The sequence below is a fragment of the Danio rerio genome, chromosome 13 (assembly GCF_049306965.1).
Source record: "Danio rerio strain Tuebingen ecotype United States chromosome 13, GRCz12tu, whole genome shotgun sequence".
NCBI lineage: Eukaryota > Metazoa > Chordata > Actinopteri > Cypriniformes > Danionidae > Danio > Danio rerio.
Window position 1 is genome coordinate 52,369,149 of NC_133188.1, and position 18,408 is coordinate 52,387,556.

At 34.4% G+C, this 18,408-nt stretch overlaps 1 protein-coding gene across 3 annotated transcripts in view; it reads left to right on the forward strand.

The window, feature by feature from the left end:
* Positions 1-18,408, forward strand: part of mymx (myomixer) — a 116,134-nt gene that overhangs the window by 27,175 nt on the left and 70,551 nt on the right. For all 3 annotated transcript variants that reach the window (XR_012388946.1, XR_012388947.1, XM_005173026.6), the window contains exons 5-11: positions 1,249-1,440; positions 5,755-5,838; positions 7,201-7,319; positions 7,964-8,078; positions 8,215-8,286; positions 11,196-11,311; positions 18,198-18,351. Coding sequence is in view for 1 of the 3 variants with exons in the window: in XM_005173026.6 (XP_005173083.3) it covers positions 1,249-1,440; positions 5,755-5,838; positions 7,201-7,319; positions 7,964-8,078; positions 8,215-8,286; positions 11,196-11,311; positions 18,198-18,351 (852 nt within the window). In the remaining 2 variants the exon portion in view is untranslated. The remainder of the gene's footprint in view (positions 1-1,248; positions 1,441-5,754; positions 5,839-7,200; positions 7,320-7,963; positions 8,079-8,214; positions 8,287-11,195; positions 11,312-18,197; positions 18,352-18,408) is intronic.

Here is an 18,408-nt window from a genome sequence, read left to right on the forward strand (position 1 = left end):
TGTATAACAGTAGTTTCTTCTGCAGATAATCAAAATATATATTGCCTAAAGGGGCTTTAAATAAATGATTTATTATGTCTTATTTATGTCTTTAAATAAATAATTTATTTAGGCCTATTTTCATCATTCATTTATTTTCATTATTCGTTTATTAGTATGTACAATTGTTGAGAAATAAATAAGACAGTAAAATATAATTAACAACAAAAATGGAAATAAAAACAGAAATAAAACATAAATGAAAATGTCTTGTCTTAGTCCTATCAAAATAGCAAACACTGAACATCTTTCTATATTTAGGCTGCTTTATTTATTTATTTATTTATTTAAGACTACTTATTTGTACTAAATGTTTGTGCTTTTATTTTAGTTGTCTTTTACTTCTTCAATTCTATTTTCCAAAACGAATCCTCTTTGCACTTAAAAAGTTTACAATAAAGCGTGTTAACAAATTTTAAATGATTAATGAAGGACTTATAATGCTTTGACTTATTGTTTAATATCATTTACAAGCACAGTAGCATATTTAAAGCTGCTGTAAAGGCTATTTCTTTCCGTTCGCATCCCGTCCCTTTGCGCCCCCTGGTGGCTTATTCACAAACTGCGGTCCTACACTATAAACAGAGCGGCAGTTATTTCAAACGGCGGCGGTATAGGGCACGGCGGTAAGAGTCACTTTGAACTCTCACCTACTGTATAATATTGACCTTAAAGTGGGTTTCAAAATATTTAGACCTGCTTTTATTTTTGCCAAAACAAAACAAATAAGCCTTTCTCCAGAAGAAAAAATATAAGAGGAAATACTGTTAAAATTCCTTGCTCTGTTAAACATCATTTGGGAAATATTTACTTTTTAAAAAATTCTCAAGAACGCTATTAATTTTGACTTCAACTGATAATCGTTTTGAATAATCGGGATTACAATTATGACCGAAGTAATCGTGATTGTGATTTTTCCCAAAATCGAGCAGCCCTATTTGATATGTTCTTGAAATTTTACAATATCTACAGAAAAGAAACTGCATCAGGAAAGTGCTTAAAATTTTCTTGGGGAAAGTGTCGGAGCCCCGTATAGAATTTTGCACGTAATTAACCTTTCCTGACACTCATCATCCCTTGTGGCCTTCAAACCGGAACTCTTGTTGGTCTAAAATGAATAGTTGGGTGGATTTGAACGGCACTTGATTTGATGATTAAGCTTTAAGTTGGAGCGGCCTGTTAATCATCTGAATGCTGATGTTTGTCCAGATGGGAGAGCAGTTAATGTGCAAACTCAACCCCACGTCTGACCTGGTGAAGAAACAGCTGGCTCAGATCCGCGACCAATGGAACGCGCTCAAACTGACAGCCGCCAATCAGATGAAGGCAATGGGCGGGGCTAAGAGTCTGCAGGAGTTTAATAGGAAGGTGGAGCGTCTGGAGGCGTGGATCAAAGAGAAGGTTAAACATGTCATTACACTCATTAATACTGATTAAGCTTACTGTTGACAATTTCCTGTAGAATCTACCATAGCTTACTTGCAGCAGTTCGCTCAATTACAAGAAAAACATGATTAATTAAACGCAAATATAATCTATTTACATTTACAGCACCATTTGTCTTGCTGTATATGTATTTACAGTAAAATATGCAGTAATTTGCATGAAGAAACTTTTTTAAATACACAGTTTATATAGGGTATATGCCGAGCTAGTGTTGTTTCCATACTGATAAACTTCCGGTGACCTGTTATTGTGAGTTTTTTTCCATTTTATACGGTTCCTTTTACAGCATCGATGTTGTACTGTCATTAAAATACATTCAGTTAAACAGACTTTGGCATTCATTTAGTTGCTCAAGCGTAAAAACGAGACAAAAAGTTGTTTCGCACGAGCCTGTTTGAATCGGCAGAATAGCGCAGAAGCTCCATTGAATATACTGGGGTAAAATAAATGCTCATATTATAAAGACATGACGGGGGAAATGTAATTTAATGCAGTGCTTCTTACAATTTTGGACCCACTTTATATTGGATATCACTCAGCCAGTGGAGCTCACTGCTTTGTAAAGAAAACAGACCTTAAACGTGCCGATTTTGCAATGGATTACAGTTCACCAGGGCCCGGTTTTTCAAAAGGTTTAATCCGGATCAAATTGATCCGGATTTAGTAATCCTGTTTTTACGATCTGTGATCACGTAATCCAGTTTACTTTTTGAGCCAGTTTTTCAAAGCAACATCGGATTGGATCAATCTGATCCGGATAGGAACTTTTCAGGATCACTAAATCTGGATTACCAGTGCTCAATCACAATGTAGATAGACAGGCCTGTGTAAAGAGCAACAAATATAATAGCCAGTGTGGGGTCAATATAACTTTATTTTTATTTGAAATGAAAACTAAGAAAATTTAATAAATAATGATAATAATAATAAATAATAAAAACAAGAAAAACCCCACCCCATCCTCTTCCAGCAGTCCGCTCATCTGAGACCTACAACACTGTACATTGAGGATATTTATAATAAGTTTCAAATATAGATGTAAATAAAAAAAGACTTAATGTCAAAAACTCCACAATAATCTCAGACTTCCTCATCTGATGTGGAGAGAGCAGCTTGTCTGAGCACAGCCTTTAGGAGGCGGATCTCAAGTCTGGTCTTGATTTGCTGCAGTTTGGTCAGAGTCAGTTGTTCTCTGCCAGATGAAGCTGTGCTTCTGCCCTTTCAGTCTCTTTTTGCAATTGTTGAAAGAGAAATCTAAAGTTATTGCGATTCTTTGCATTTTTTATTTTTATTTTTGGTTATTCTGTTATCATTGCATGCATTACTAATAAATATTCTAAAAAGAAAAATATTTTCCATTGTGATAAATATATATATATATATATATATATATATATATATATATATATATATATATATATATATATATCAACTAGTGACAGAAAAAATGTTATTGTTTTTAATAAATTTTCACAGCTGTTTGGGGGATTATTTTATGAGGCCAAACTCTTTCTACTTTGCTGTAGGCCTATACTGAACGGCTGAATACATTAAAGCCAATAATCACTATAGCCTGACGGATGAACAAATAAAATTAAAACCTTATTAATAAATAGTATATCTCGTAAGATACTGCATGATCCAAAAATAGTATTATTTAATACTTTTTTAAGTTTTCATTACATTTTAGGCATGAAATCCACGCTAAATCCACCCTTCTGATGGGATCAGTTTAATCCAGGTTTTTTGGATCAAAGTAATCCAGATCCTACAAAAGAGGTCTGAAAAACCCAAACTAAAGGTTTGATCCGGATCAAAACCAAGATTGGATTACGTGATCTAATCCGTAATATTCATACAGCAAAAGTAATACTTCAAACCATACTGTAAATGCTTTATTGCAATACAATCCTTACTATTATGATTTACAAATATTTTAGACCATAATGCTACTGTTTTTTGATATTAAAATTGGTTATATTTTATATAAATTACTAGCTTTATAAACAAATATTTAGCTGTAATATTAGTATATTTCATATCACAATTAGTCATATTTTATATAATCTATACTGCTATGTTCAAATATTTTTTACTCTAATGCTACTTTTTTATATTAAAATTTGTTATATATATATATATATATATATATATATATATATATATATATATATATTTATTTATGTATTTATTTATTTATTTATTATATTATATTATATTATATTATATTATGTTATATTATATTATATATATATATATATATATATATATATATATATATATATATATATATATATATATATATATATATATATATATTATACATATAATATACTACTGTGATGTAATTTTTTTTACTGTAATACAGTAAAAAAATTATTATTTTTTTATCATTATTTTTTCACATTAAATTTAGTGTTATTCTATATAAAAACTGCCAGGATGTCTCTTCACTCCACCTATAGCTGGTGTGTGGTGAGTGCACTGGTGCCATTGTCCTGTGGCTGCTGTCGCATCATCCAAGTGGATGCTGCACACTGGTGGTGGTGTGGAGAGACCCCCCCTTTATGATTGTGAAGTGCTTTTGGTGAATGTTCGCACCCGTTAAATGCACTGTATAGATACACATTGCATTGCATGATGTAAAAAAGTAAATATTTGTTTTACTATTATTATTTTAATTGTATTGTTTTTTATTCAAATGAACACCTTTATTTTAATTTTAAAAAACAAATATGAGCATGATGTAAAATACAAATGAAGAAAAAATTGTAATTAATTAAATTTAACAAAGAAAAATGAGGCTTTCTTAAGGTCCAATAATTAGCATTTGAATCGACATTTATTTTGGTGCTTTAAAATATACTTTATTTTATAAATGTGTGATTTGCACACTGTAAACTGTAAATAATCATTCAGGTTATAAGAAAATCTGTAATCTGAGAGTTCAACAAATCTCAATATTAAGAAAATCGCCTTTCAAGTCCAAATTAAGTTATTAATTAGCAATGCATATATTACTGATCAAAATGCAGTTTTAATACATTTATAGTAGTAAATCAACATGGAATATGAACTTACTAAAAGTTAAGGGGAATACTAAATATTCTCATATTTTTTTGCCATAAAATCATAGACTAAAAAATATGGACATAAATATTCATGATGTCACCCAGAGATTTCTAAAGAACGCAAATGAAGCTACAAGTTGGCGTGGCCATTTTGTTTACTGAAAATTGGCAAAGAGGCGGAGCTGCAGATGCCTGCTAGCATTTTGTTTAAATGAGTTTTCTTTGTTAGAAATGCTTAATACTTCATTACCTGTGACTCGTTTGTGTTCTGACCACATGTGCTTGGTTGTGCACTATATCAATAAAGTGTTTAGTCTTTTAAAAACACTGTTGTAATACATTGAGCCACCAAACAATGTTCTTATGATGTTTTTCTACAGGAAGAAAGTGCTATTACTTCCAAATACTTCAAATATAGTCTGTGTTAGTAAATGCAAGGCTATTTATGAAATCCAGACATAACACTGTATGATAACCTGGGAAATGGAGGCCATGTGAATGGTTTGTGAGCACAAATAAGTCCACTGCATGCCATATTTTCTGATAATTGTAAGAAATGATCCCAAAAAACAATTGAATGTTATAAAACAAAACAAAAATACAATATATATATGCTGAGTTCAGTGGCTAATCAGCCGGAATCAGCTGAGGTGACTGCGAGCAGCGAGACGTAGCTGTCACTCAAGTGACACACCCTTAATTATGCAGATTTAAATAAATGAAACGAATGAGTTATAAAAACAAAATCACCCCCTCACAATTGTCATAAAGCGTAATATTAGCTATATAAAGCAAACTCTTCTGTGAATCTGTTTTTATCAGCTGTAAAAATGGCCAATTTAACATTGAAGTCAGTGAACATTTGGAGTCTTTGGAGCCAGCCCCTAAAGGCCAGTCGATGAATTGCAGTTTCAGTTACTTCCATATTTGCTTCACGAGGGAGAGTGGGATGTTGCTGCTTGCATATAATACAGCATATTCTCATTTTAAGATTGGTTTTGTGGGCCAAATGTCATCTTCTGGGGTATTATTGCTGTTTTCTTTCACTCAGTAATCTACAATCTGCTGTGCATCTGCATGCAGGTGTTTTCCTCACCGATCTGTTTTAGTTTTCTCCATGGTAGCCCGGCTCATGTACAGCAACAGTAGCCCAACTGAAAGAAAACAGCGTCTGAAAAGCTTTTATTTGTGTCAGCAGGAGCAGGAGCAGTCGCTGGCCAACATCCTCGGGGAGAACATTGACAAGATGCAGATTACCAGGAAGATCCTGGATTTAAAGCAGGTGAGTGTTTCCAGACTCTGCTGAATCCTCCACAGGCCACAATCACCAACAATCAGAGTTTCACTGTTTTATTTAGTACAGGTGCTTCTGGTTTGTGCTGCTTCTGAACGTCTGTTTCTGCACAAATAAGACAGCTGTGGATGTTTACTTGATTTATTATCGACTGATTCACCACAGCCAAGCCAAAGAGAGCATTCTACTTCTACTGTCATGATCTACAAATATATTAAATTAGGATTTAACTCTAATGATGTTTTTTTTAATTTTTTTTTTAATGCAGTGTAACAATACTTTATACAAATAATTTTAAATATTTTATATAATTTTAACTCCTATTTGCTACGACTTTTGCTGTTATTAATTAATTCATTCAAGTATTTATTTATTTAAATTGTAATGCAACACTACCATGATATAAAATATTTTCAATATTAGAAATAATCGTTTACACCTACAGTATTTACTCCTACTTTTACTGTTTATTTATTTATTTGTTTCTTTCTTTTTTATTTATTTTAATTGTAAAGCAGCTCTTCCATGTTTTAAATGATTTATATTTTCATTTTCTACTACTTCATTTATTTATTTATTTATTTTTTATTTAAATTGTAATGCAACACTACCATAATAAAAAATATTTTCAATGTTTAAAATAATCGTTTACTCCTATTTGCTACTACTTTTACCGTAATTAATTCATTTGTTCATTAATTAATTCATTCATTTTTTATGTATTTATTTATTTAAATTGTAATGCAACTCTACCATGATATAAAAATATTTTCAATATTTGTTTACTCCTATTTGCTACTACATTTTCCAATTTATTTATTTATTTGTTTGTTTGTTTGTTTATTTATTTATTTATTTATTTATTTATTTATTTATTTATTTATTTATTTATTTATTTATTTATTTATTTTTATTTAATTGTAAAGCAACCTGTAAGGCAGTGGCGCAGTAGGTAGTGCTGTCGCCTCGCAGCAAGAAGGTCGCTGGGTCGCTGGTTCGAACCTCGGCTCAGTTGGCGTTTCTGTGTGGAGTTTGCATGTTCTCCCTGTCTTCGCGTGGGTTTCCTCCGGGTGCTCCGGTTTCCCCCACAGTCCAAAAGACAATTGTAATGCAACACTACCAGGATTTAATTTATATATATATATATATATATATAATTTTTTTAATTCCTTCAAATTGATCTGATTTTGTGGCTCAATCTTATTTCTCAATATTTTTTTTCACCCTTTTCACATGTAAGCCAAAAGATGATTGTACTAGATTTGGGAATATTAGGCATGATGAAACTATGATTGTGTTGCATGTGTCTGAGGTTTAGTAAGAGCTCTGGCCATCTCGTGTCTGTTTCAGGATGAGCAGCTTTATCGTAACCTTCATGAGGAGATCAACCAAATGGCTCTCAGACTGGAAAAACAGGGAAAGACTGAAGGAAAGAGCATCTCAGCCCACATAAAACACATCAACAAAATGTTAGTGCACAGAATAACAATGCATGAAAGCATAATTAATGTCTAATTAGAGTCATTCACAAAATTTAAATATATATATAATTTGCATAAATTGGTTAAATAGTACAAAATTTTCAAGTTAGATATAATGATATTGATGTAAAATAACATTTAAAGGGAATTTGTATATCTAATTTTGAATAAAATATGGTGTAATGTAATACCTGTTTTATCACATAATAATAATAAAATTTAAATATACGCAACTTTTAAATGTTTATAAATTTTATGCACATTATAATTTTTGTAGCAACGAAAAGCAAGCTAATGAAATATACATAATTATTAAACAACTATATGCATTGTATAATCATTTACTGTTTAAAAATAACACAAAAATATATTATTAATGATAATAATAATAATAATTTGTTTAATGGTTTTATTATTAACCTAATAGGAATACATGTAGAAATACATTGTTATTGTTATAATAATAAGAATGATGATGAAGATAAAATAATATTGATGATGAAAATAACGATGACAAAATAATAATAATAATAATAATAATAATAATACATCATGATCATAGTAATAATAGATGAATACATGTTAAACAAATTATATTTCATTTTACCATGCATTATTTGTCATCCGCTCAGCTGGCTGAAGGCCCAGTCGCACTTGAAGGAGCATCATGAGAATCTGCAGCTCGCTCTGGAAGTCTCGTCCTTTTACCAGCAGGCAGAAAACATCATCTGCTCCATCATCAGCATGGTAATAATAATTAATCTTTCATATTTTTTATGATCAAAACCAGGTTCTGTGTCATCTGATGTATGAATATGTGGACATGATGATGTGATCAGCAATATTATTTAATGCTTCACTCTCCTTAACTTTTTATATGCAGAGAAAAAGCCCCAGCAGTGGAGTGGGAAACAGCAGAGATGGAGAAATCCGGGACATCGCCAGTCAAATCATGGTGTGTGAATCGACATTTCATTGAAAAAACTAGATTGGGATCAATGGAGTTTTTTTTGTTCTCTTAAAGCAGGGGTCACCAAACTTGTTCCTGAAGGGCCAGTGTCCTGCAGATTTTAGCTCCAGCCCTAATCAAACACACCAGAACAAGCTGATCAAGCTCTTATTAGGTATACTTGAAACAACCAGGCAGGTGTGCTGAGGCAAGATAGAGCTAAACCCTGCAGGGACACCGACCCTCCAGGACCAGGATTGGTGAACCCTGTCTTAAAGGATTAAGTTTCTACTTCCCACCATGGCTGCATCTATTAGAACAAAAATGTAAAAAAAAAAAAAAAAAAAAAAAAGCAGCAAACTTATGAAATTTGTTTTCTGTTTTAATGTATGGTCACAATTTATTTTGATGGTTCGTTTGTTGAATTTAAGTTACATTGCATGTACATGTCAACTAATTCCCATTAGATTATGAATAGACTGTTAGGTTGGGATTAGGGTTAGTGTAAGTTGATGTGCTTTCAAAGTTACTTATAGTCAATTTAATGTATGTTTAGCAGCAGGCACGTGCACACATAGGGCTCAACCTGCCCTTTTTAGTCTTGAATAGAAAGTGCCCTTCCAAAGTGATCTGAAGTGCCCTAGCGACCCATTCAACATCCCCCAAACCCCCCCCCCCCCCCTGTTCAAAACCATTTATCCTACACTTAGAAGGTCTCTTCACGGGCCTGTTTAGCAGTAGTATCAACAGATATTAGGCAGGCAGTCTAGTAATACACAAATTGACCATTAAAATAAAATGTTACCTAATATATTTTAGAATGTAATTTCAAAACTGAATTTTTAGCATCATTACACCAGTCTTCGGTGTCACCTGATCTTTTACATTTCAATGTAATGATATCATGATATTTTACATTTTTAGTTAATAGCAATCAAAGTTATTCAGTTTAATCTGCAAGAACATCAGCAGCTCCCCCTCTTCATCAACAGCTCCACCCCTTCATCATTAGCTCCTTCCCTTGATCATGATCAGCTTCTCCCCTTCATTAGGAGCCCCCACGCTCATCATCAGCTCCTCTCCTTAATCATCAGCTCCTCTTCTTCATCATCAGCTCCTCCCCTTTATCATCAGCTCCCACCATTATCCTCTGCCCTTCTTCTTCATCATCAACTCCTCTCCTTAATCATCAGCTCCTCCCCTTCCTCATCAGCTCCTCTCGTTCATCATCAGCTCCCCCCATTATCATCAGCTCCTCCCCTTTATCATCAGCCCTTCTTCCTTATCATCAGCTCCTCCCCTTCATCATCAGCTCCTCCCCTTTATCATCAGCTCTTCTTCATCATCAGCTCCTCTTCTTCATCATCAACTGCTAACCTTCATCATCAGCTCCTCTTCTTCATCATCAGCTCCTCCCCTTCATCATCAGCTCTTCTTCCTCATCAGCTCCTCCTCTTCATCATCAACTGCTCCCCTTCATTATCATCAGCTCGTCCCCTTTATCATCAGCTCTTCCCCTTCATTATCAGCTCTTCTTCATCATCAGCTTCTCCCTTTTATCATCAGCTCCTCCCATTCGTCATCAGCTCCTCCCATTCATCATCAACTCCTCCCTTTTATCATCAGCTCCTCCCATTCATCATCAGCTCCTTTTCATCATCAGCTCCTCACCTTTATCATCAGCCCCGCCCCTTCATCATCAGCTCCTCCCCTTCATCATCAGCTCCTCCCTTAATCATCAGCTCCTCCTCTTTATCATCAGCTCTTCTTCATCATCAGCTCCTCTTCTTCATCATCAACTTCTCCCCTTCATCATCAGCTCCTCTTCTTCATCATCAGCTCCAACCCTTCGTCAACAGCTCCTCCCCTTCATCATAAGCTTCTCTTCTTCAACCTCTTCCCTTCTCCATCAGCTCCTCACCTTAATCATCAGCTTCTCGCCTTCATCAGCTCCTCCTCTTCATCAGCAGATTGTCCCCTTCATCGTCAACTTCTGCCCTTCATCATCAACTCTTCCTCTTCATCATCTGCTTTTCTTTATCATCTGTTTCTATTCTTCATCATCCGCTCTTTTTCATCATCAACTCCTCCCCATCATCATCAGCTCCTTCTCTTCATCATCTGCTTCTCTTCATCATGTTTCTCCTCTTCATCATCAGCTCTACTTTATCAACTCCACCCCATCATCATCAGCTCCTCCCCTCAATCATCAGCTCCTCCTCTTCATCATCAGCTCCGCCCCTTAATCATCAGCTCCTCTTTTTCATCATCAGCTCTTATTCTTCGTCCGCTCTTCCCCTTCATCAGCTCCTCCTCCTCCTCACCATACACTACTCCCCTTCTCCACCAGCTCCTTCCCTTCATCATCAGCTCCTTCCCTTCCTAATCAGCTCCTCCTCTTCACTATACGCTCCTCCCCTTCTCCATTAGCCCCCCCCTTCATCATCAGCTCCTTCAATTCTCCATCAGCTCCTCCTCTTAACTATACGCTCCTCCCCTTCTCCATTAGCTCCTCCCCTTCATCATCAGCTACTTCCATTCTCAATCAGCTTCTCCTCTTCACTACACGCTCCTCCCCCTTTTCATCCGCTCCTCCCCTTCATCATCAGCTCCTACTCTTTACTATACTCTCCTCCCCTTCTCCATCAGCTCCTCCCCTACATCATGAGTGTTTATTAGTTAAATAAGTGCATCATCCGGGTATTTAAAGTCCGCTTATTCTTTTCAACATTTCTCAAAGTATTCATACTAAAAAATACTGCTTTATTGAATCCATTAAAATAAATGCAGTCCTCATGAGATAAGACTGAAAATAATCATAATCATCCCAAAAAATCTCAGTGACCAGTAGTGTATGTTCAAATGCATTAGATCATGTCCAGCTCTGTGTCCTGAAGCCCGTGTTTGTGCTGCAGATGCTGGACGTCAGTGTTTCTCAGCTCTCGAACCTGCAGCCGGCGCTGGCGGCTCGAGTCGCACAGAAGCAGAGCGAGCTCAAAGACTGCTGGGCCGCTTTCCAGAAGACCCTCAGGTAACACATACACCCTACACTACACCTTATAGCTTTCTTTTTGGAAAGAAATAGTACATACTTATTAGTGTGTAATAGAAAAAGGGTCAAGCTTTGTCTCATTTTATTGATATAGAAAAATAAAGCAAAAATCCAAACGTACATTTTACTCAGTTTGCACTATATATGTAGAGTCGAAGAAAAATTAGTAACCCTCCTGTGAAATTTTTATATGCTTGTCTCCAGGGCTTGACATTAACTTTTTTGATCACCAGTCACTGTGGCTAGTAGTTTTCCAACATTACTAGCCACTCGCCATTTTCACTAGCCACAATTTTATTGTTAGGAACATATATTTTTTACACATAAATATGACTGACATGCTAAAATGACTTGATTTAGAGTTTGCGTTATCTCTACATGCCTCATTCATTTCACTTTTTGTGTGTGTCATGTATGAGCTTGCTCAATAATCATGAGCAAATGGGTATTACAATAGTATTACAGTTTATATATATATATATATATATATATATATATATATATATATATATATATATATATATATATATATATATATATATATATATATATATATTTACGTATATAGGAACAGGAATGGAATTGGGTAAGCTAAATTGTCCATAGTGTATGTGTGTAATCGAGTGTGTATGGATGTTTTCCAATGATGGGTTGCAGCTGGAAAGGCATCCGCTGTGTAAAACATATTCTGGATAAGTTCATTCCGCTGTGGCGACCCCTGATTAATAAAGGGACTAAGCCGAAAAGAAAATAAATGAATGAACAGGAATGGTTACTATATTATTCTTCCGCTGTATCTCTTTTAATGCTCACAAACACACACTATCAAAGCACAGTACACCCACCCAGCACAGTTTAAAAACAGTTAAAATAACATAAAAATAAAACGTTAAAGGGAAAAATGTAGATTTCCTTTATATTAAGCAAGGCAATGCATTATTTTTTTGTTGTATATGGGTTTATATCGCCAATTTTTGCTTAGTTAAAAATGTTTTGTAAATTTAATTAATGCAAAAAGGATTTATGTCTATTGTGTTATTTAATAATAATAATGTGTATAAAAAACAAACATAAAATCACTATAAAATATTTCATTGAAGTATGAGTATCAATATCGGATCAGAAAGAAAATTAATATCGCTCATACCTAGAGGACAATGTTGGAATTTGAGTTCATTAAATGGGATAACCTCGAGATGAACTATAAGAATCAGTACATAAGCCAAAATAAAGCCCAACACATCAAAACAAACAGACAACTAAACAAAACACTCAAACAAACAAGCAGCACACTTCACCTGAACCACCTCCCACAGTCAGTGCAAGCACAGACAATTGAATGTGCAAATAATTAACTGAAACTAAAATTAAATAATTAATTAAAATAAATAACATTTACAAGTAGTTTTCCAAAAAAATCCCATCATCAAATCTAATGGTAAATACCGCAGAGATATTTTAAAGAGCAGATTAATGCAAGACTTCTTTTTATTTAGTTTAATGTTGGTTATAAGTTGAGCCCTATGGTGTCCTTGCAGGGACACAAGCTCTATTTAAAGTGCAAATGGGGTTTTCCACAGAGCCCACGGCGCTTTCCACAATCCAGTTTTTGTAGCATTTGTATTCCCAACCGCATGCAGCACAGCCAGGGAAATGTTTCCAAATGATAATGAGACGCATATAAAAGACGTGCGCTTATTTTCATAATGTCACCAATTACTGTTCTCAATCTAAATCCAAGATAAAGCATTTGATATCACATGTTGCTGTTTAGACTCTCTTTCTGTTTGTTTGTTTACCACCAAATTTTACGTTTTAACTGCTTGAGTTTTAATGCACCACCATATGAGGCGTCCGTATTTATTTAGAGGTTTAAAAGTCTGCGATTTTTGCCCAGTTCATCTTAATAAAATAAAAAGATTGCCATCGCTTGCTTAAGCCTTCGGTTGTTATTAAATGTTTATTTGTGCAGATGTTTAATCAAGATGGATTCATGGCTAATAATACACTAGCTATTGGACGTTTACAGCCTCTCTGTAGTGTTCTGAAGGGAGATTAAATTAGAAATTGTAGTATTATATCAATATGTGAATATATCAGGCTGCTTTTGACTGGTCTAGATGCTGATTCTGTGTTTTATATTGGAAGTAGATTCATTTGTTGTACATTACTTTAAAATTGAAGAAAATACAGTTTTTATGTGAGCTAGGGGTAAAGATTTGATTACTACACATTTCACATGTATATTATATTATATTATATTATATTATATTATATTATATTATATTATATTATATTATATTATATTATATTATATTTAATTATATATTATATTTAATTATATATTATATTATATTATATTATATTATATTTAATTATATTATATTGTATTATATTATATTATATTATATTATATTATATTTAATTACATATTATATTATATTATATTATGGCAGCATATTTAAACTAAAACTGGCCATAGTGTATGAGTGTGTGTGAATGTGTGTATGGGTGTTACCCAGTACTGGGTTGCAACTGGAAGGGAATCCGCTGTGTAAAAGGATAAGTTGGCGGTTGGCTGTGTAAAACATGCATAAGTTGGCGGTTAATTCCGCTGTGGTGACCCCTGATAAATAAAGGGACTAAGCCGAAAATAAAATAAAAGAATGAATAAATATTATAATATATTATATTATAAATTACATTATTGCTGTAATTGCACATGAATTTCTGTTTTATCTGTAATCATATATAATATTATTATTATTATTATTATTATTATTATTATTATTATTTATTATTATTATTATTATTATTATTATTATTACAGAATTTTAGATAAAATAATGCTTTTCCATATTTCTTATTATTGGTGTTTATTTTATTTTGATATATTTTTATATATGTAATCTATAAATATATGTTATAACATCAGATTTTATTATATGAAGTTAAAGCATTGTTATTCTTGACTTTAATTAAAAAATTAATATTATATCTGCATGAATCCATGTTTCCTCTGGGTGCTCCAGTTTTCCCGGAGCCAAACACATGCACTATATACGAGTATGAGTGTGTATGGATGTTTCCCAGTATTGGGTTGCAACTGAAAGGGCATTCGCTGTGTAAAACATATGCTGGATAAGTTGGCGGTTTATTCCACTGTGGCGACCCCTGATGAATAAAGAGACTAATCTGAGGGAAATATAAGATATATATATATATATATATATATATATTAATTAATTATTAACTAACTATAAAGATAATGATACTGATGATTAACTATATTAATACAAAAAGTATGTATTTTGATTGCTTTATTGCTGTATATATATATATATATATATATATATATATATATATATATATATATATATATATATTCCCTATTTTTCACTTCTTATTAGTGTAATTAGCATCCTGACAGCAAATTAATAAGACAAACCTAATAATAGTAAGCTTATATAACAGAACATCATTTGTGTGTGTGTGTGTAATATGCATGTGTGTCATCCTCGAAGTTTAGCATTTCTAGTCTCAAAGCCGTAGAGATTTCCTTATTCCCATGAGCAGATGTATTTTAAGACATGATGTAGTGCGTTCAGTCATCTGTCTCAGTGGCTTTGTTATGAAAGCATTGCTTAATTTTGGAAACAGCAGATGCGTAACCATCATCAGTCGTCAATGTATTAAAGAGACAGTTAACCCAAAAATCTAAAGTTACTCACTATCAAGTTTGAAACAAGTATAAGATAATATAAACAAATAATACAAATGATTGCAAACTGAAAAACGAATAAAAGAATAAATAGAAAAGAAAGACATGATAGTGCAATCTGTCGGACGCAGCACAGTGCCCATTCAGTAAAGGCACAGCTAAACAGATGAGTTTTCAGTCTTGATTTGAATGTGCCTAATGTTGGAGCACATCTGATCATTTCTGGAAGCTGATTCCAGCAGCAGGGGGCGCTGTTAGTAGCTGAAAGCCAATTCACCCTGCTTTGACTGAACTCTTGGAACTTCTAGTTTATATGATCCTAAAGATCTGAGTGATCTGTTGGGTTTGTATTCAGTGAGCATATCTGTAATGTATTCAGGTCCTAGACCATATAGTGATTTATAGATCAGTAATAATACTTTAAACTCTATTCTGAATGTGACTGGCAGCCAGTGTAAAGATCTAAGGACAGGTGTGATGTGCTCTGATTTCCTGGTTCTGGTCAGAATCCTGGCTGCAGCGTTCTGGATAAACTGACTGACGTTCTTTTTAGGAAGGCCAGTGAGGAGGCCATTACAGTAATCCACTCTGCTGCTGATAAAATCATGAACAAGTTTCTCTACGTCCTCACTGGAAACAAAGCATCTGATTCTTGTAGTGTTTTTGAGATGATAGTATGCTGATTTACTGATTGCTTTGACATGACTATTAAACTCAGATCTGACTCCAGAGTCACACCAACATTCTTGACTTTATTTTCTGTTGTTTCAGAGCCAAGAATGTTGTTAATTGTTAGTCATTATCTGTGTTTCCATCCACTCATTTGTATGCACATTTTGGGATATGCATTAAACAAAGCTTAATGGAAAAGGCAAGATGTGCATCAACTTTAGAAATGCACATAAAAAACGTATGCGATATGTGCGTAAACTACAATGGAAACACATTTAGTGCATAAATTCCAGCATGTGCATCAATGAAGTAATGTGATATTGTTACGGTTTAATTAAGTCGTCTAGGGAAAATAAACGTAACACTTATAATATTCAATTATTACTGAGTAGATGGATGGAAAATACACCAAGACACAACATTTACTTTTCAATTCGTTTATTCCTCTTACGAGGAGAAGAAAAATGAAGCCAACAAAAGAGAGGCCTACATGTGTACGCTTTGTACAATGTATATATAATAATAATAAGAAGAAAGAAATACCATCAAAAGTTTTAGGGGAAAAGGAACTAGAGTGACGCCAAAGCAAAGAACTAAACAAAACAAAAAGCCACCTAAACTAGAACACAAGATCCCCCTCTAAACTTACTAATAAAAATCAAAATGTGAAAAAGAAACCGAAATCTTCAGCATTTGTGATGCCACACATAAAATCAGCAAAAATACAAAATGCGGCGCTCACCCACTTACCTAGTGTTTCCTATGGGCAAAATGTATGTCGCGCGACTTAATAAACTATTCCCTTTTCCCCAAAAAGGAATGATAAACTCTTTAACCATGACCTAATTTACATCGATGTAGTTATTCAGAAACACAGAACAAAGCATACAGGATGAACACAAACCAACACGCACACACATAGCACTCTGAAAAACAAGGCGTGCCGGTCGAATTTAAAGTCTGCGGAACGAAGTCCAATTGGTCCACGAGGAAACGCCCTAATGAGGAGTGACAGGCTCGGGATCCAATCAGGAGGTACCTAGTAGAGAAAAAAAAAAAAGCGGAACAAAAGGTGATAGGGCGGGACAAAGAGCGAATGACAGTCAAGGAGATGCGAAGGGAGACAAGCAAAACAGAGAGGGAGAAGGCACATAAATACAAACTCCCACGGACCGTAACAGTAATATAGTTAGAAGAGATAATGTGATAATAAATATGTGTGTGATGTGATGCATTATCGGACAAAGCTGCGTTTTTAGCATATTGTAAAACATCTGAAAGGTTGTTTTGATCATTTATTACGCCCCAAGTCTAGGGGAAACAAAAAGGGCATAATAAACGAAGAAAAAACAAATGTGTTGGGGTGGTGGATTTCCCAAACTAAACAAAACTCAAAGCAAAAGATTCCCTTCGGTCGACAACCAAACTCACACACTCAATTGAGAGTATATATGAAGATATTTATTATAGAAAAAAAGGTTTATATAAATGAGCATTTCGTCAGGGTGTCCACAGGCCAAAATAACAAACAAAAGAATCTATAAAATAAATCCACTAAATTACCTATTACTATTTAAAGAAACATACAAGAATCTTACCTGACTCCCTAACATAAACAAAGTCAAAAGTAATCAAATAAATAGGCAGGTCACCCCTACACGCTCAAACTCTCAAAAATATTTAAACATATGATGGTCATCAATACAAAGTTGGTTGGTGTTTGATCGTCGGCCGAAGGGGTGAGGGAAACCCAGGAGCTCCACTCCAAACACCGAACGCAGCAGAAATGAGCTCCTCGAACCCTGCCGGAAGCTCCCTTATATACAGGCCTCGGAGACCAGCAGCCAATCAGAGCAGGGAATCACGCCGGCGTGGGAGCCTATAAGACAACAGAAAAACAGCAAGAAGGCGGGACAAAAAGGAAAACAGTACAATCCGCAATAATAAACAAATACATAAACTTCAGTCGTAACATCATTTCTAAAACTCCTCAGCTAAAGTCTGTCATCACAGTGGTTCAGTAGTATTATTATTATATTATTATTCCCTCCAAAACTGTCTTGAGCACCTGTCTGCTCTCCCAAAGAGCATCATCCTCCAAAGGCCATCGCATTGCGCTCATTGCATTTCGTCTTCATCTTCTGAGGCTCAACTCATTTATAAGAGAAGAAAAAAGACCACAGTGGCTTCTCCTACCACACAAAACTACTTCATTCATTTATTTTCTTTTCGGCTTAGTCTCTTTATTAATCAGGGTTCGCCACAGCGGAATGAACCACCAACTTGTCCAGCATATGTTTTTTTTAGAAGTAAAATCAACTTTTTGCTCACTTTTTTAAAGTAAAGTAACTAATTGATTTTTTTGCAGTGCAGTGTGTCATGAAGCGGGGATCACCGTGGCTGTGTGCTTTTGGCTCCAGCCGCCGCTTCTGTTGGCAGGTTGGTTTGATGGCTGTGTGTTTGTGTTTGTAGGAATGAGAAAGCAGCTCAGCTCCCCTCGTTAACCAGGGAAGGCAGTGACCCCGAAACCCCGAGCCAAGAGCCGCCCGTCAGCGTGGGAACAGACCCACACAGAATCATGGGAAAGGAGGTGAAGGAGGAGCAGAATCGTCTGAAGGGCTTTACGGTACGCAGCTTTGATTCTGTTACAAATGTGCAAGGAGATTCACTGTGCGCTTATTTT